The sequence below is a fragment of the Trichoderma ghanense genome, assembly GCF_004382785.1.
Source record: "Trichoderma ghanense strain CCMA-1212 chromosome Unknown scaffold_7, whole genome shotgun sequence".
Taxonomy (NCBI): domain Eukaryota; kingdom Fungi; phylum Ascomycota; class Sordariomycetes; order Hypocreales; family Hypocreaceae; genus Trichoderma; species Trichoderma ghanense.
Window position 1 is genome coordinate 1,441,027 of NW_027395670.1, and position 18,907 is coordinate 1,459,933.

General features: G+C 49.8%; 4 protein-coding genes across 4 annotated transcripts; 1 reads left to right on the top strand and 3 right to left on the bottom strand.

Moving 5' to 3' along the window:
- Window positions 1–2,380: 2,380 nt before the first annotated feature.
- CCMA1212_006625 (uncharacterized protein) lies at window positions 2,381–3,520 on the bottom strand (the record flags this gene model as incomplete). Its single annotated transcript, XM_073703833.1, has 4 exons — window positions 3,061–3,520; window positions 2,923–3,016; window positions 2,741–2,856; window positions 2,381–2,677 (listed from the first exon to the last, which is right to left on the bottom strand). Exons 1-4 carry the CDS (start codon window positions 3,418–3,420, stop codon window positions 2,381–2,383), a joined length of 867 nt encoding a protein of 288 aa, XP_073557769.1. The 5' UTR covers window positions 3,421–3,520.
- Window positions 3,521–4,526: 1,006 nt separating this feature from the next.
- Window positions 4,527–6,320, bottom strand: CCMA1212_006626 (Bifunctional solanapyrone synthase; the record flags this gene model as incomplete). The annotated part of the gene is made up of 5 exons (XM_073703834.1): window positions 4,527–4,792; window positions 4,847–5,055; window positions 5,119–5,564; window positions 5,624–6,106; window positions 6,162–6,320. 5 exons carry the CDS (start codon window positions 6,318–6,320, stop codon window positions 4,527–4,529), a joined length of 1,563 nt encoding a protein of 520 aa, XP_073557766.1.
- A 3,237-nt stretch (window positions 6,321–9,557) lies between these two features.
- On the top strand, window positions 9,558–9,803 carry CCMA1212_006627 (uncharacterized protein; the record flags this gene model as incomplete). The annotated part of the gene is made up of 1 exon (XM_073703835.1): window positions 9,558–9,803. The coding sequence occupies one exon, from the start codon at window positions 9,558–9,560 to the stop codon at window positions 9,801–9,803; it is 246 nt and encodes an 81-aa protein (XP_073557767.1).
- Window positions 9,804–10,020: 217 nt separating this feature from the next.
- On the bottom strand, window positions 10,021–18,407 carry CCMA1212_006628 (Putative ankyrin repeat protein; the record flags this gene model as incomplete). Its single annotated transcript, XM_073703836.1, has 6 exons — window positions 10,021–10,506; window positions 10,717–12,911; window positions 12,974–13,615; window positions 13,674–14,398; window positions 14,537–17,288; window positions 17,348–18,407. 6 exons carry the CDS (start codon window positions 18,405–18,407, stop codon window positions 10,021–10,023), a joined length of 7,860 nt encoding a protein of 2,619 aa, XP_073557772.1.
- Between the last annotated feature and the right edge of the window lie 500 nt (window positions 18,408–18,907).

Genomic DNA, 18,907 nt, shown 5'->3' on the forward strand with positions numbered 1-18,907 from the left:
AAAGGGAGATTCAGAAATGGATCGATTCAGCTTCCTCGGACGACATCATGTCGGGCGTACGCTATGATTTCCTCCGGATCGTGGATACATATATGCATAGCTCCGCAATTAGAAGAGTATGACTCCGCGGCGACTTCTACTTCATCGAAGCTTCCCCAACCCAATCATTAATAGTATACCGCTCGTTCCAAGCCTAAAGTTCCACCCTGGAATTGGTTCGTGGCAATCATGACGTCGGAGATGTCCATGCCCTCAGAGTTGGGCACGATTCCTGAAGAGACTGCCAACCTGTTGATCGGGATGGAGGAGGTACGTTAATCATTACATCCCTTGAGCCTACTGCCACCCGCTAGTTTCAGGGCCAGTGTTGGATTCGAACATCTTGCTAATGAGTGCAACAAGTGGATCCTGAGTCGATAGGAAAATCCAGGGTCTTGCAGGATACACCCGGGTTATCTTCCCGGATGGTCCTGGATCGCCCGACGATCACACTGGCTTGACTGAATACGGGAGCAGTGCATCTCACAGTATCAGGGCGGTGAGCCACAGAGTACAAGAGCCACACACTAGCCGAGTCGCAGGTTTCGATTCGGATGAAACAGTGGCTTGTGTGTCTCCACTTCGATGATGCCTGATATCCCGATGTAATCGGCGGTGTGACCATCCCGCAGCAATATTGCCTCGACTTGCATTCCGTCAGTCTCCAATAAAGTGGCTGTACCGTACATAGGTTGATAGGTTCGCTGTAGGTTGATAGGCTCAAGTTTGATAGGTAATAGGTTTGTGATAGTTTCGACCCACGATGTTGATCGACATTGTACTGGAGGTTAATAGGTCCGACCCATGATGTTGATCGACATGGTGGGAGATGTTGACAACGAATGACGAATGCACTGCGGGAGCCGGCCGACATCTTCCATGGCCGAACACTCTTGACACTCTTGACTCTGTAGAAAATGTCAGTAAAGACTTGTAGACTTCCCTGAAGCGGCCACAGAATGGCACATAGAGGCCAGAGAAGCCTTATATCTTGACGGCGACGAAGCGGCTATAAGAAAAAGAGGGAATTTCTAGACTATTTATATATGGAAATTCCGACTGCTTTATGTGACTACCATTCAGGCACATCTTCATTCTACTGTTCCTGAGTGTACATCCTCTTGTGTGAGTAACCCATTCGCTCCCTGACAACCTTGGGCCATTTTCGCGGTTATAACTCTCGCTTTAGCTATTGTGTCAGCTTGAATAGGGTGTTCGCTCTGTCGACAAGTACTCCTCGAGGCAATCAGGGAGGCACAGTCATTAGTACAATGTCATCGAGCGTCGCAGGGCGAATGGTGCGTCCAAACTGAAGTTGACCAGGCATGTATGCCTTCGTATCCGGGATTTCGATGGTGCTTTGCGCTTCTCAATCCCCAACGAGTGCTTGTAACGACAGTCCCTAACGAAATCCAGTACTTCAAGATATTGACATAGGTTGTCAGCAACAGATCAAAACAAACTCAGGGCAATCCCTCTGAGCCCTACCGAAACAAAGAGGTGACCCGGGCCTTTATCGTTCGATCCACGCTAAACAATCTTATGGTATCTATTCCAAGAGTTTCGCGTTCATGCTACTTCTTTATCAATTATACTTGGGAGTCGCGCTTGGTGATACCTGACTTGATACGAACCTGTGCAATGCTAGGGTCCGAATGCTTGTCAGTGAAGTTCCATTGCCCCTGGTGCCACGGAGGTTGCAGCGAAGAAGTGTTTTGCGCTGGCAGAAAGTTCGCCAGTATCAACTATAACTAGCCGCGATATATACAAACCCAAGCACTGCATCTACTCTGGGCGGCTAATACCAAGACCAAGACAATGCTGCTGGGACAACCGGTGCTGTGATGAGCTTTCCACAGTCTAAGACTGCATCTCGAATTTTAATGACGATCGTCTGCAGCACTGTAACAGTGGTGAGTCTTCTCAGAGTTGGGTCAAAGACTGAAAGACCCGTCCTGGTCAAATCGTGTAGCAGGCGTCCGTGATGATCACAATCATCACAATCAGCTGCCCGAGTTTCAGGAGGCTAGTTTAAAATTAATATAGCTACTTAGATCGTGGAGAAAATTAACGAAGCATTGTCTCATGTCGGGCTCTTGGACTAGCCTTAGAGTACCTCTTGCTCCTCTGTAGAGCAAATTCCCGAAGCAGTCACTTCACTACCGACATACTATATGCATCTAGCTGCGCAGGTCTCTGCAGCAGATGAATCATTTCACATCGCTCGCAGGTATGACGCAGCTAAGGGGGTTCAAAGTCCGAACAGTTGGTCACGAAAGATGGAACCAACGGGTATTTATAGACCATCAAGAATAATACGAAGGAGGCTTTCAGTACACTCTCATGGGTGCTTCCTATCATCCAGACGGTTCTCTTCGGCCCATGACCTAATAGCCTCAAAATCTTTACAGACATGAACTGCCCCTGTCCCGTCTGTGCCACTTATATTACTGTTGGGAATTTGCCCCTCTAACGCCGTATCTCCACAACACACCAGAGACTGGCGGAGATATCTGAAACAATGATTTATATGTCCGTGAGAGTCCGAACTGATGTTAGCAATCGCCTGTTGTTTAGGATCTGTCTGCGTCTTCGATGCCGGGATTGTCAAGTTATTGTACATATCCATGATCGCGTACTAAAACATGCTTCTAGTCGGATGCCTCTGGCAAGTTCATGACCATAAGGGGAGATCGCTTACCAAACAATGTAGCTGGTGAAAAACAGCCATCGAATAGACTTGTTTGCCTTTGAACAAGATTGGCTCCGGCAGAATGTACTTGTCCGTATGGTTGACATCAATGAATCCGTTTCCTCCTGTAGTAATGACCAAATTGAGTCAGTACACTCACTTCTTGTAAGAATCGTAGGGAATACACATACTCGGCATATACGAAAGCCAATTATCTCGAGTCTTGTCTCTGGAGTTTACGTCTTGCTTATTTACTGTGGCGGACGGGTCGGTTCGAAAGAGCACCTGGCGAGTAGGAACTGTATATTTTTCCGCAATCCGTTAGCTACCTGCTCGTTGCGCTGGTGAAGTTTCAACGAACATGTCGGAACCAAATGATTTAATTCGCTTAATAGGGGTTGTGTGTGGTCCTGAGACTTGAGTTGCCCAAAGATGATTGCGAGCACTATCAGCTCAATCATTCCAATGACTGCTAGAATAGCCAAGGAAGCCAACAGAAAACCCCATTGTCTAGGCGTCTTTTTTTCGGCTAAACGATGCTCGATCAGAAACTCCTTCGATTCGGACTCCTCGTCAATAAAGCTGGCCGGCATCTCCGCAGTACGCAATGGCAGAAAAGGTTTCAGAAGCGTCGGATTCACAGTGAGTGGCGACGTCCAGCTTGCAAAGACAGGAAGAAAGGAGAACATGGCAGACTTGATTGATTGCTGAGGAGAACAGCAGCACTAATAAGGATCCCGAGCAATCTCCCACCAGCATACCAGGGCTATCTAACTCAATTTCGATATGCATGTACAGCTACTTGCTGTTCGATATATACCAATACATCGCCTTTGGACTGCCTTAACAAACTCTAATTTATTGTGGTAGCTGTATCCACCTTATTGTTATAAATCGGGGCTGATTGCTTTTAGCTAATCTGCAATCACCAGTGAGGTTGCCATTCACGAACCCAAGCCAAGAGGCGCCGCCTTTGAAATGGCACACAAGGTTAGCCAATAGCGAGGATAGCTGTATAGGACGCATGGTACCGTCCAGGATCTCGTACTGTTGGATTCAACTTCTCGTTCTCGATCCTGTCGAACTACATTGGCCACGTCATGTCGTTCAAGGCGAATGGTGTAACGGAAAGGGGAAAACACTCGCATTGTAGTGCTAGTAGCATAGGACGATAAGACGGTGACTTTGCAGCTTTAGGAACCGTCCTGGACTCTCGTTTCATAACCTAATTAAGAACTGTCATGTTACAATATCCCGCCTTCCACAGGATGAACGCAAGCCAGCAGGTTGCATAGCGACCTCGACGTTCCCATCAGAGCCTCGTGTATTGAAGAGTTGTCAATTCATAAAGCCCGACGATATTGTTAAGCGTGACAATCGAAGTACTGTACGGGACAGAGAGTTGGATGAATGTGGCTTGACAGAAGCAAAACAGCGGCTATTAATCTTACGCATTCTAACCTTAATCGTGACAACTCCCTAATTTAACTTGGACGACGAACTTCACACAAGCATCGAGTATGACTTATCGTTAGTCTATCATTACAAACTTTGGTAGGATTCGCAAGAACTAATAAAGTCACAGGACAAGCCGATGATGTGATAGTCAGATCTAGAGACTGTACTCCTTTATTTAAAGGCAATTAGTTAGGGGGTTCCTATAAGATAGGTTACTCTTCTTATTAACATTTCTAGGGCTAACCCCAATACGTGAATAAGAACATCCAGTTTCATGCAATATGCAGCAAGACGCACCATTGCTTTACCCTGCAGAGTATCTGTTGCAAACCTATAGCTACAGTTTAAAGTAGCCTGGCTGCAGCTGTTGCCAAACGTGCTGGGGATCATACTTTGCACTTATGGACCTTAATTTAGCATGATTTTCCTTTCCATAGCTCGCAAAGACATCTTGTTGGTATGAAGCGTAATTCTGATATAGATAGGGATGATCAAGTCCCCGAGTACGCGCAGTCGTGGTTGCCCGGTTCACAATGTTCTGCGCGACCGCCATGACACGCTCATCGTCAGCAGCATTAGACCAAGAGATGTCAATGTTAACCACTGTATCCATTTTCAGCCTAGGTATCTCGGTGGATATGGACGACCAGTACATACGGTTCAAAGGACCCTGCCCATCAAGTCCAAGGGGGTTACCGCCATTTCGGGAGAAATATTGAGTCATATCTGTGGTGATGAGCTGGAACACAATTGAGGGAACGATTCCCGCGATATCTTTGACAGACGCCACTTCATCTAGGTAAATTGCAACCAGATCGGCCATGAGGCAAGCGCTGTTTTGGACGGTAAAGGTCCAGTACGTTTGCCTGAAAAATCCGCGTCAGCCCTCGCCGCACGAATGCACACATCCTTCTCTCTTTAGAGCATACCGAAAGCCACCCGGATTGGTATTATTGAACTCGATAGTCAGATTCGCCAGATCAACAATGCGAAGTGTACTGGAGATGGCACCGGCTATAGAGGTGAAGTTTTGCAAGATTTGTGGATTCGGAATTGGCTTAGCATATTGGAGATCTGACGCAATAACGAAGACGTCCTGTGATTGAGCATACGCATATGCAATGATGACCTGGGCATATGGATCCGACGGCGCGTTGATGCCGAGGTAATAAAAAGCGCTGTTGATGGCAGCCGCAGTCTCGTTCGTGTACAGGAAAGTCTCCGAGCCCGCCCAGAGGTCACCTTGGGGATATGTCGCCAAATCGAATCGTGTAACAATGCCGAAGTTGTTTCCTCCGCCGCGAAGCGCCCAGTACAGGTCAGAGTAGCGGGACGAGTAGCTGACTTCACGGATTGACCCGTCCGCAAGCACAACCTGTCCTCGCGAGGCGTCAGCTCCACGACAATAGGTCTGACAAGGGGGGGAAAAGCAACCTCGTAAGTGTTCACGTTGTCGCAAGCCCATCCGTGTTGGCTGGAGAAAAAAGACATGCCGCCTCCGAGAGTCAAACCTCCCACGCCGATAGCAGACACTCTTCCCCCGATCACGGTAACGTTCTTGGGCTGCAAATATGTGTACACGTCATACCACAGGTTTCCAGCGCCAATTGACGCCTGAGTCTTGTCAACTGAGAGAGCAAGTTGGTTGAGATGAATGAGATCGATTGTCACGCCGCTGTCGAGATTCGAAGCACCCGCGAAAGCAGCATGGCCACCGCTCTTGACCGCAAACTTGCAATGGGTGACGCGAAAAGTCAACACGGCTAGAGATACGTCTTCCGCCGATGTGGGAGAGAAGCGACAAGTAGGTCTTGTGAGTTCCTGCTGCTGCGACCAGTATCGCGACTCTTCAAACTCGTAGGTTGGGCTTTGCGGATATGACACACGCCGGGCAAGGGCGAGGTCAAGAAAGCTACACTGAAAGACGGATCAGTTCGTTTCGTATGTGATTCCGTCATGATAGAAGTCTTACTGCAAGCTGGCAGCCTAATCGAGGACCAAATCCTCCCGTGTAGGTGCCATTCTGGTCCAAGTACGACGAGATCTGGGACTTGACCTCGTTCAAAGTGTAGGTGGCACTGGTGATGCCTAACTGCAAGAACAACAGTAGAGCGATACTGACGCGACGCATTCTACTGGGTTTACTACAACCGGCCGGGCTATGCAAGGGAAATCAGATACAAGGCGTCGGCTGAAGGACTGAATGCTGCAGAATAACCACCGGGCGGCATTTCCATGATAAAGAGACCAGCGTGTCGCCTAATGTCACGCGTCCATCCTTGCACGCATCACCGATCTCAGGCGCCACCCGCGTTCAACGTTAGTGGCTGAACAAGTCATTTGGCAGCACGTCCTACGTGGCCAGAGAACCGCGAGACCACTTCAGGGCACTGAGGCGGTTTGTACGAGGTCCGATTGACTGATGTTTCATGCCCAGTGCATGGCTACATCGCCGCATGCTGGATCAGGAAACCATGGCCGCCTGTAGGACGTAGCCGCTTCCATCGCGTCGGACATCAAAGGCCCTTGTGGACAGCTTGGACGGAAGAGGAATGCACGCGACTTCTCGGGCCATATTCCTTCAACCATCAAGAATGAGCTAGTGGGTCAAAGGCCACAATGCCTGGGTATGTACAAACACAAACAGGAAAGGCGTGACGTATCAGTATGTTGCCATTGAGAAAATTTTCGTGCATTGCATTTTGTCATTTGCCGCATCCTCTATTTTACTGCGTGATGTCGTCCGCTGTGGGATTGCCACTTTCGCCTCAAGATTCTTCAACTACTACTACGTCCCCCCGATATGCCAGTTGAAGAGGGGAAATAGGAGAGAAAATGTACGTGATAGATGCAATCATGTGCTTGTTCATCTCCGTTGCGATGATATGATGCGCACTGGAGTGAGCATAAGTACTGTTGCAATGAAGGGTCTCTATTGCGTGCTGGTACCATCTTCAGTCATGTCTGCGCTCTCTATGGTGCCGTATTTCAGCAGCAGGAACTAACTTGCGATCATATTTCATGGAGTTTTTGATGTTCAGTGTTTCCTCCGGCTAATGCTGATGGGACGTATGATCAATTAATTCTCCGCAAAGATCGTTGTGACCGGTGCTTCTGTCTTCAGTGCTTAGGCGTATGTATTACGTCGCAAAGACGGGTGAGAACACAACATAACAGATACTTGAAACAATAAATGACTAAGAGGGTGGTGATCGCTTACTAGGAATGGCTATCCTTGATCCCTATACTCCGTATATCTGCTTGTGTTTTCTCTTTCAAGGTCATTGAGAGAATCGTAGAACTCTTTATTCGGTCCTCCGTCAATCTGCTTAATTTGATAGCAGTTTGTAGTATCGTATTACGAGAGGTGCCCCCAAAGACACCCCATAATTATTTGAGGCCGTGATCACGTTCGAATGCTTTTCAGAACGCGGACCTGGGCTCGAGAATTACATCAAAATCTGCCCTAGTTTGGCAGAACATTTTGCGACTCTATCTCGCACGAGGTAAGGACACTAATGTCAAATTGACCTGGCACGTCCACAGCGTTAGACAGAGATATTTCTATGCATCAACGCCTACATATACTGCCACAGCGGATTACATATCATCATTTAGAGCAGTGTCTCCGAACACATTCAATCGATTGGGTTCATGAATGTTTTTTTCTCGAGGCGACTAATAAGGGTATAGAGGTAATTACTTCCAAATTCTGTCTCCGGAAACAGCAAAGAATTGGCCCAGACCCTCTTGTCTGTCAGGTCAAGAGATGGCCATGTCGTTGCTGCAAGTATTGCGTTACTGCATTACCATGGAGGTGCAGGTTTTTAATACATATGCAAAGTGAAATGTTATATAGTGAAAAGTTCCACAGACGCAACATTTCTATTATTTTTATCTATATGTTTATATATACATGGATCAATTCTACAGACATTAATATCGACTTATTAAGACTGACTTCCGAGGCCATACCGCACTTTCTAGTCCTACTATAACACACATAGTATAACCAGCACAAGTGTTTCATCTGCTTCAACATGCTATATCTTTATTACGTCTCAGTAATTACCTACATAACGAAAGCCAGGAGCTCTAGACATAGCTCTTACCTGTGCTAGAGACAATTTTTAATAATGGCAGCACTACGCGCCGCATTCTACAAGACAACAAGTGCTCTCACAATCGCCCATTAACGAATTTCGATACGACGCCACAAGTATATATATAAGAGAGAGACTAAGAGGGACGAAGTTAATGAGCAGGATGCGTGACCAAGTCTAGCGATTAACAGGAACAGGAGAATTCTTCAGGTCTTTAAAGACATGGCGATACCGCACTTCTATAAAAGCTGCCGCCCGAATGCTTGCGATCTGTTATAGAGAGCCCCAGCTGGATAGTGTCTCTGTATTCCTTCACCTTAGATCCCATGTGTAATGATAGGCATTTATCACGAAGTACTCATATGCAGTACAATCATGTTTATGTATTTTCCTCGTCCATTCTAGAAGCTGAAGAACACCTGCGGTTTCGGCAGCAATGGGTCCTCACGCCCGAGGCAGTGGAGTAGAAGTGGATTGTCAGTCAAGGAGATGCCGATGAAAGTGGTCTGATTTCTCTTCCGCCACGTGTGTCGAATTGGGAGCTCATCCAGTTTGGGACAGACGTAACGCCCCTTATTTAGCAGTATGCTTATACAGTCCAACGGATGACAAGGTACGCACTCCATACTGTGTACCTTGGTTAACAGGACCGAGCCTTCTGAATATGGCAAGACATCACGCAGCAAATGGCTTTGCTCAAGATATGGGACCGCATGACTGTTCGTTGTCTGCATTCTACTTTTATTAGCAAAGTATGTGATACACGCATTCCTACTTACTGAGGAAACTGAACGGAGTGGAGAATCGGGCAGAGGCTGGAGGCGAAAAGTATGCGCAGCAGTAACACGGAGTACTCCGTAAGAAAGATCTATCAGGTGTCTAGGCCGTCTCAGTCACATGCGACCAAAAAAAAAAAAAATAAGAGGTAATGGGAAATTTCTCATATAATTTCGTCCCTCTTCCCCCTCTGATTTCTTTCTTCTTTCCTGCCTTTTTCCCCTGCTATACTTATTCTCTGTTGTCTGCTTTTGTCCGTTTGCATTTTCTTGCTTGAAATACCCTCGCGCTATAGCCTCTACAAATACCCACTAACACCCGTACTTTCATTCACTTACTACCAAACCTACCGATATCGACGGCTGCCAAAAAACGCTCGCGCGAAATACGACAGGGCGGAAACTGCTGCAAGAGCAAAACCAAAGCACCAAACATCTCTCTCAATCGATCACAGACGAAACCACGAAGCGGCCAGCATCGATATAAACATGAAGATTACCCGCGCTATCTCTCTGACCAACTTCATGGTCGCTACCTCTGCACTCGGCTTTCAGGTTTTTGTTCTATACCCGTGGCACAAAGAACTGGACAATGGATTCGAAGATCTCAAGAAGGAACACAAGAAAGTTCTCGATGCTGTGGGAAAGAGTGTAAGCGAACAGCAGCGAATGGCGTTCACAAACAAGTTCAATGAGCTCAAGACGGAAAGCTCGCGCCGGTGGTGGTGGATGTAATACAGCAATGTGAAATAGACTTGGAGTTGGAGTTGGAAGGCCATTGCAATACATTTCAAACAGTTCTCGCATCCTAGAGGCCCAGCTGAGTACATATCCATTCCCGCATGTTTATCTTGAGCAGGTGATGCAGGAACAAAGACCATCCCAGCATGACTGATCTGGTTCCCCAAGCTGTAATCGGCCGGCGATGCGCACCGGCCCGACAAGCGTCATCTCAACGAGCCATAGCGCCATCTGCTTCCTTGACCTCTCGATACTCTCTCCACGCACAATATCCGCCGTCTAAATCAGTCGCTCGCGACAGTCCCAACTTCTGCAACTCCCTCGCTGCTAAGGAACTTGTGTATCCTTCGGAACATGAGACAACAATCCGTGTGTCATAGCCAAACTCGTCTACAATCTCCTTGATACGAGCGTCGCTTTGCGGATCCAAGCGCCACTCGAGGACGTTCCGCTCAATGATGCTGATTGTGTGTTTTGTGGCAAATGCGTTAAACAGAGGGGCGCTGGGGAATGCGAAAGCGCCTTCTCTCTCTCGCTGTGCTGCTGGTCGTATGTCTACAATGTGCGTCGGACTGCGAGCTGATGATATCTGAAGCTCTGTAACTAGCTGCGCGGGAGAAATGCGAGTAAGGTAAGTGCGAGCCTTAGTATCTCGTGGATGCTTTTTGCACCAGGCGGAGGGATATGCTTTTGCATTCTTTTAATAAGAACAGTAATATTTAACTAAGAGATAAAAGAGGGTGAAGAGAAAAGAGAGAGTAAAGAAAAAAAAGACAGTAAAGAGAAAAAGGAGAGTAAAAAGAAAATTTAATAGGATCACTAGCTATAAGGTTAATGCCCTTTAGCTATAGTTAGTTCTCATCCTCCGCTTCCTTTTCAGAGGCCTGGTACCCTCCTCTTTAGTCACAAAGCGGAGCAAAAGCTTCGCATACGCCGCCGCCGCAGCCGCCGCATACTCTTGCCAGTCGTCGTTCTTTTGCGCATCACAGTAATCGCAGATGCCACGGATCACAAGGCCGTCAACTGTATTGAGCACCCCAGCAGCCTCCATCTCAATGCACAAGACGCCGTCCTCGGCCAGCCTGTCGCGGATCGCTGCATCCTTGACGACACGGTTGCCTGACGCTATAAGCCCGTAGTGAATCACAGGTGCAACCGTCAGGCGCGGGACGCGCTGCCGCAGGTGGGAGCACTCTTCCTGGGAGACCTGCCGCACTTGGCAACTAGCGCAGGCGGCTTGGAACAGTACGTCTGGTTTTTCCGGGCGTTTGTACTTGGGAAACCCCTCAAGGCGGGCGGCGATTGCCCCGAGATGAGGGGCTAGCGGGTCGAGCGGCAGGGTCGGGTCCGAACACAGGGAGCTGACGGCGGTGTTCAGGACGCGTGGCGGGGGACGCAACGAGCCCGTCCGTTCAAATGGCCTGCCTTCCTTCTCCTTGCCAAGGTCGTGCTGGATCACACCGGGGCAGTTGCCGGTAGGCCTGCTGACGACCACATCTCCAAGGCGGATGTCATTCTTTTCCGAGGGCGCGCCGCCGCCGATGCCAACCAGGAGGCAGAATCGAATGGATGTGAAACTTCGCAACATGTTTGTTGCGACCGATGCGGCCGAGTTGGTCCCGTACTCGCCGTTCGGGAGACATGCCGCGACGATCCAGTGCTGCTCCATCACGCCGAGCGAGTATTGGTTGGTATCAAAACGTAACGCTGCAGGGGTGTCGTGGTCATCGTCAAAGAGCGCCCGGACAGCCATGAGTTCTTTCGGCAACGCGCAGATAATTCCCACCTGGTATTGGTGTCTGCCGTACCTCTTCTGCTTGACGAAAGCTGACGAGTTTGGCGTCATGGTGTCGTTGTGAGACTCGCTCGGAGCCCACATCAAGCGTCGAGTGCTTGACCTTGACGGAGATAGGAGTCGGCCCTCAGAACCTGACCATGCCAGGCTTGGACCTATGCCGCTATCAGGGGGCGAATATTTGTCCATTTCGACCGCATTGGACGAAGACGCCCCCTCGTTGAGTTTGCCTTCTTGAGGATGTCCAGTGTCCCCCCAGACCCACGAGAAACACGAGCTGTATCCGAAAATGACAGCCCCGTTGGCTTCTCTTTGAATGGGGTGCTTCCTGGGAAGTAATCTTGTGGATAGCGGTAATGGGAAAAGCGTCTGCACTGGATCACAATGATCCCCTCCCAGAGCCCCTTTGCATTGACAAGACGTGAAGACGGTCGTCGGAGTGTGCCATATCAGGTTGTCGCTGAGCCGAACACGATTATCACCGTAACTGACCTGCTCTCTCATCACTTCGGCCAGATCAGAGAGGCAACTTGCGATGTAATATTGCCGCTTTGGAAGCTCGGCCCAGTACTCACAGAAATTCACACCAGCGGGCCGGATCATGTCGCCAAAACCGCGCCCAATCAATGTGACAGCATGGATGGCCCTCGTGAAATCGACCCATCCCTTGCCAGCGGCGTTCAGAGTAGCCACGCACGGATACAACGGGTCTTGCTTTTTCGCCAGGTCCTCAAAATCCCAGCCTTCGAGATGTCTTCGCGGCTTGTCAGTCAGATTCCTGCCGCCCTCTCCTGCAATGTCGATCTGATGGTCGATGAGCTTCTCCAGCACGTTGTAAAAACGTTCAATCAGGCTCTCGAGGAGAAGATGCCCGTCCCCCTCGCGGTACAGCTTGAGGTTCCGGTTGTTGGGGTTGATCAGCACGTCAACGGCAGAGTCGGCCGTAAAGGGCGTAGGCGATTCTTCCAGATCCTCGCTCTTGCAAAGGAGCGCGGATCGGAACTTGCCTTTGCTTCCATACTCCAGAGATGCTCGCAATACGTGCAATAGAGCGCTCGTGCCGTTGATGAGCCAGCCTCGTTTGTCATCCTCGTCCCACAGGAGGACAAACTTGGTGGATATCCATTCGAGTCTGGGTATGTAGCCGCTGCGGGACACTTGGGCAGGTGTGTCTTTGTCACCAATGGCGAAGGCTGGGCCGCCTATGATCATCCGCCCTGCCGAAACCCTCGTTTTAGCAAGAGCACATCCTTCATGAGGCTTAGGGAGCCTTGAGTAGGTGTCAGGATGGCCTGCTTGGGACGAGCCTGTCAAGCCCTCAATGTCAGCAGCGATGTCTTGCTCAAATACATTCTGGAGCAGTTCTTACCGGCATAGAATTTAGCTTCTGAGCACCACCCCAGGACATGGCGAAAGTTCTCCAGATCCAAGCTGCCGAAATGCTGTTCTCGGTCCACAGAACCATCTAGGTACGATATTCGGCTTCCGTCCTTCTTGTAGATCAAATGCCAGCAAAGAATGTCTTCGTTTCGCTTGGTCGGAACCAGCATCGTTGAAAAGCCCTTAATGTAGACATTTTCTTTGAATCGGTCGACTCGCTGAGTCCGAGCCAATCCCGCCATGATGTTGAGTGACATCTCAAGACCTGTTTCCCACTCGGTTCTTTGAGGAATGGGATAACCCTTCACGACAACCGGGTTTCTGAAGATGTCGTGCCAGCACTGGCCATTGGTATTGCTGGGAGGCTTCGGGACTTCTTCCATAGTGAATCCGATCCTGCAGGTAATATCCGTCGCCGATGTCTGTGACTGGGCACTGTTTTGAAGTATGCTGGTGATAATTGGCGTGCAGTAGACAAGTCCACTCTGTCGCGGCGAAGTCCTTAAAGCAGCCCCAAGCCAGGCAAGCTGCTCTGCAGTCTCTGCAAGGGAAATCGCGACCCCGTCAGCTTCTACCACGAATTTCGACCCGCTGGTCCATGCGGTAAGTGTTGTTCCGTCTGATATTTTGCCTAGAGTCAAGTTAGATAGACATCACAGTTGTTTGATTCTTTAGAACTAGCCGCTTACACAAGTGCGAATGGCCCTCCCCGCCTCGGAGGACCTCTTTAACCAGCTGAACTATCGCCTCCCCTGTTAAAGGCCAAGTCTGGCGTATGTACTGGGCACAAGTTGCGGCTTGCGCATCATGACATGACCCGGTCAGGGTGATAACCCCTTCGAGTACCTGGTCCGGGGGAGTCGAGTACCGCTGCGTCTGGAAAAATTCAAAAATGTCCCAGTCAAGCTCAAATCTCGCACTGCAACTCTGCGAAGTTACCTTCCTACTAATCCTACGAGCTGTTGGGAGCGAGGACATAATCGTAGCTCGGATCGCTTGAATGGTGTGTGGCTCTGCTGAAACAAGGCGGAGTTCCCTCCGCAGTCGAGTAAGTAGCCATTCGTAAGCCTCGGTGCTGGGGATGAACTCTCGGTAGGCGCGAAGCCAACTATCAGGCATTTCGTCATCCTCGATCTCCTCAACTTCGGCCTCCGCGTCTGGACTTTTAAATCTCATCTCACTCTTATCATCTCCAGTCTCCAGGTCTGGACTGCTAGATCCTATCTCGCTCTCATCGGAATCGATATCGTCCAGGCGTATCCTTTCCCCAGCTGAGACCCCTGTGTAGTTATCTTTCTCCTTCCAAAGAGCCATGAGGTCTTGTAAACTCATGTCATCCGAGACATTAGTGCTCTTCTCGAGGTCTTCTTCATCTCGTTCGAAACTAATATTCTCGAAGACTTCGGCAATGTCACTAGGAAAGTAGAGCTGTTAGGGTAACTGGTCTAGGATAAGAAGGTTCGTGATTAACAGGGTAGTAAGTATTCCATTCCAGAGGTCCGTGGCGCCCACGGGTGAGTTAGCTGGCTACGAAATCTGATGGTTCACTTACCCTCTATGCCTGTGGACAAAGACCATAACATCTCGATGCATTTGCGTCGGGGCATCATGCCCAAGTTTCAACGCAAAGGCCTGGAGCAACTCCGGCAGAATCGCCAAGACCTCCGTTTGCGTCTTTTCGTCCACTTTCAACCAGTTGATCTTACTGAATAAGTCGCCTGCCAATTCTTCTATATATTGCTGCTTCCGCGCAGAGGTGATGCTCGACATGTTCGAATACTCGGTAGCCGTGTCGTTAACATCTTGCTCGACCAGCTCCTGCTCAGACTTTGCAGCAGCCTGATCACCGTGCTTCCCGGGACTATCATGATCGATTTCCATTGTAAATACAGACCCGTATCCTGAGTCCGTGGGGGGTGCAGCCGGTACCAACAGTGTCTCCTGCGGCGCGTTATCGGCGCCTTTGGTCGCCAACAGAAGCTTCGCAGTGGCCTCATGTCCGTCCCTAGCCACCGACGATAGCGTCGTCTGGTCGCCCTGCGCATTGATGTCTGCCCCCAAGTCCAAGAGCAGCATGACAATGTCTTGATGGCCTCCTTGTGCGGCGGCCTGAAGAGCGTTGCCGTACTCGCCGCCCTGCGCGTTGATGTCTGCTCCCTTGTCTAAGAGCAGTTTGATAATCTCTTGATGGCCTCTAAACGCGGCGGCCTGGAGAGCGTTGCAGTAACGGCCGCCCTGCGCGTTGATGTCTGCTCCCTTGTCGATGAGAAGCCTCGCCACCGCCTCGTGGCCGTTCTCTGAGGCTCGTAACAGTGACGTCCATCCGTCCCTGTCGCTGCCGTTGATGTCTGCTCCCTTGTCGATGAGAAGCCTCGCCACCGCCTCGTGGCCCTTCCATGAGGCTCGTAACAGTGGCGTCCATCCGTCCCTGTCGCTGCCGTTGATGTCTGCTCCCTTGTCGATAAGAAGCAGCTTGACAATGCCTGCCCGACCATCCTGGGCAGCCCAAGATAGCGGTGTTCGATTTTTGTATTCTTTCAAGTCTTTCCTGCTGTTGAGGCCCTCTGTAATGTCGACTCCGTCACAGGTGCTTGAAGGCGAGCTCAGAAGAGCAGCAACAGCATCTTTGTTACCGTTTGCTAAAGCGGCAAACAGCGGGTACCCGTATCTCTCTCCAAAAACATGAGTATGCGAATCCTCTTTGAGCCTTGTACGGATGAGCGCCGAGAATCCTTTGTCTGCGAGGAGATAAAGAAGACTTGCATCCGGACTATATTGGCGAACCTTGAACTTCTCGAAAAAATTGTTGGTATTGATCCAGTCGGGAACGGGGAACCGGGATAAAAACTCGTCTTGAGGAATAGTATCCGCCGCAGCATTGGCGTGGTAGAGAACATTCTGGCTGGCATACTCCAAAAATGGGTATTGGTTTGAAGGCTTCGTCTGATGGTTGGACTGGGCCTCGGACAGCACTGTGCTAAGCGACACACGCACCGAATGATGATTCATGTATAAGTTGCAGCACTGCTTGAGCATCTCATGGCTTCGGCCTTCCCAGTCAAATCCAAGATCAGGCCACAGTTCATAAAGGCCCCCCTCTTTGATAAGAAAATCTCGGACGGATTCGTGTATAAATTGCACAGTTGGCTGCTTGACCTTCGTGATCTCGGCAAGTCCTTTCGAGTAGCTAATGACACATCGGTTCACACAGTCACTGGAGTCTGAGGCGGTGGCAGCAGGAATTTCAGGATCAGCCTGATCTTTCAGCCGCTTTCCAGACCAGAACGCATGATAGTACTCTTCTGGTCTGAGTGGCCGCTTTGCGTAGAGAATCCAGAGAATACAGAGCAGTAAGTCGTCCATACTCTTCCTGTCACGACTCAAGATATCTTTGAAAACCTGCCACAAGTCCCCCGGTATCTGTTCGAGTCGCTTCCGGAGAACTTGGCGACCGGAACCCAGTTGGTTTTCCTTGTTCAGGATGTTAACAACGAGCACGACCCACAGGAAAACCCCGGCAGCCTTCTTAAGAATTTGTTGTCGGAGCTCTTCGAATAGTACAGGTTTATCGATTCTGAGATGGCTCTGGATATAGTTATCTAAGTCCTTGACGTGGCCTCGCTGATCCTCTAGTGTAAGTTGGATGCCCCGTTGTATGTTGATGTGGGGGTAATGGCGACTTGAAAAACAGATTTGTAGCCGGACACCTATATCCGTGCAATGTTCCGCTAGCTCTTCAAAGTATTGGACCATATCCCTAACTTGCAGCTCATCACATTCGTCAAGAGCATCAACGAAGCAAGTAAATGAGCGTTGCCCGAGATTGGAGATTGCGCTGTGGAAAAGATCTTTGAGAACGTTTAAGGATGGGCAATCGCTTTGATTCCGCGGAAGAAGGTCGGCATCGTCAAAGACCTGTTGGAGATCGGGGAACCCGTCGAGAAGCTGCCAAAGCAAGGATCGGTACATCCCGGAAACTGATCTCTCCAGATACGCACCTCGAGCATTGAAGAAGAATGATGCTATGATGCTAGGCTGATGATGATGTCCCCGTTTCGTCTTGAGGTATATGAATTTCATGATTGTCGACTTGCCGGCACAAGGCTTGCCCCTGATCCACAAAAAGCCATGATGATATGCCAACTTTTGGGGATCAAGCCATGCCTGGTAGTCGGGGTGTTGGAGAAACCAGTGGCATGTTTTGGCGTGAGCAGCTTTGATGTTCATCTGGCGATAATCGATTTCCTCGAATCTGAGGGAATCCAGCAACTGCTGCCGACGATCGTGTGGCACATTTCGAGGTGCTGACTGAATGTGAGCCAAATGCTTGTGATGGAGACACAAGGCCCTGGAGTGGACTTACTAGGACTGGGCACGTACTTGGGCTCTGCAACCTGAGGTGATCCGGCTACGGGTAGCCCTTCTAGCAACTCCCTTGCGTATGCGGCGGCCGTCGCTGCGGCATACCTCTGCCATTTCTTCGACTTGTGAGAATCCGAGTAGTCGCAGATTCCGCGAATTGGAAGACAAGGAAGAACATCCATCAGGCCAGCAGCCTCCATTTCGAAACAAATGATATCCAATTCTTGGGCGACAAGGTCTCGGGTCATTCCATGTTTCATGACTTGGTTGCCCGAGGCGATCGCACCATAATGTATATTCGGGTCGTCGGAGATCCGCGTGCTTCGCAGTGCTAGCTTCGAGTGGTCACATCCGTCACAGCTGGCCATTGGAGATTCATGATCATACGTCGCGTGGAAGAGGCGATCCGGCGAGCTCGGGCGATCGTACTCGGAGTGCCCTTCCAATTTCTCGCGTAGGATGGATGGGACTCGACTGGTCCCCAGCTTGTGTTCCGAACGGAGGGTGGTCATGAGTGTCAAGAGCGACTGGTGAGGAAACCTAGGGATCGCTGTTCGCTGGAGCTGTTCATATACACCAATTTTCCCAAGATCATACTGCATCACCCTTGTTCCAACGACGATGTCGCCCAAACGCACATCAGCCTTGCTCGGCACGCCACCGCCAATCCCCACCATCAAGCCTGCGCGGATCGATGAGAAGGTTCGCTTCATGTTCGTCACAACGTTCGCCGCGTTGTTCGTTCCATACTGGGCTTCTGGTAAGCACGCAATGACGACATTGTGCTGCTTGATGCTTCCCAGTATGTAGGTGTTGCTGTCGTCCGCATACGTGGGCAGGGCTTCGTGAACCTCGTCCAGCATGGCCCGAGCCGCTGCCATCTCGATGTGCAGCGCGCAGATCCAAGCGATTGTGTATTGATTGAGTCGTGGGTTAGGCGAACCGTTTCGCGAGTTATGAGCCACATTGCCCAGGTCATGGTGGAAAGTCCTTTGTTGCTTTGGGGGGTGAGACGAGGTTGTCTCAGCATCGTCTTCGTGCCAAAACCTTTTTCCATCCATCTCGGCAAGATGTCTATCTGGCTATAATTAACAAGCCTGACTTTGCTCGGCGTGTAAACGCCGGTAGGGGTAGATATAGCAGAATGAATAACTTGAAAGGCAGCCGATAAAGGGCAATTATTGCAACTGGTTGTTTTTTCAACCGATTCGTATTTAGGCATAGAAGGAAGAAAAGAGAGAGGGGCGATCAGGCGCCTATTAGGCAGCTATGGATAGTCTCGCCGTTAGACCCGTGCATGCACTGCCACCACCAGTTAGCGCTGCCACTGCCACAACTTCGCAAAGAACGCTTATTAGAACCTCGGATTACTAGCTCTTATGCTCTGCCTTAGTATGCCCCTTTAAACTACTAGCTTAAGTGCCTGGTGGCTCCCTAGTTTAGCACTAAGGCTAGGAACCCTTGCCGCTACTTATATCTTAAGCATTAAGCCTTAAACTAAAGGCGCAGTTTATTACCTAGCTAATCACGTCTTGCTTTAAGGGTAAAGGTTAGGGGTATA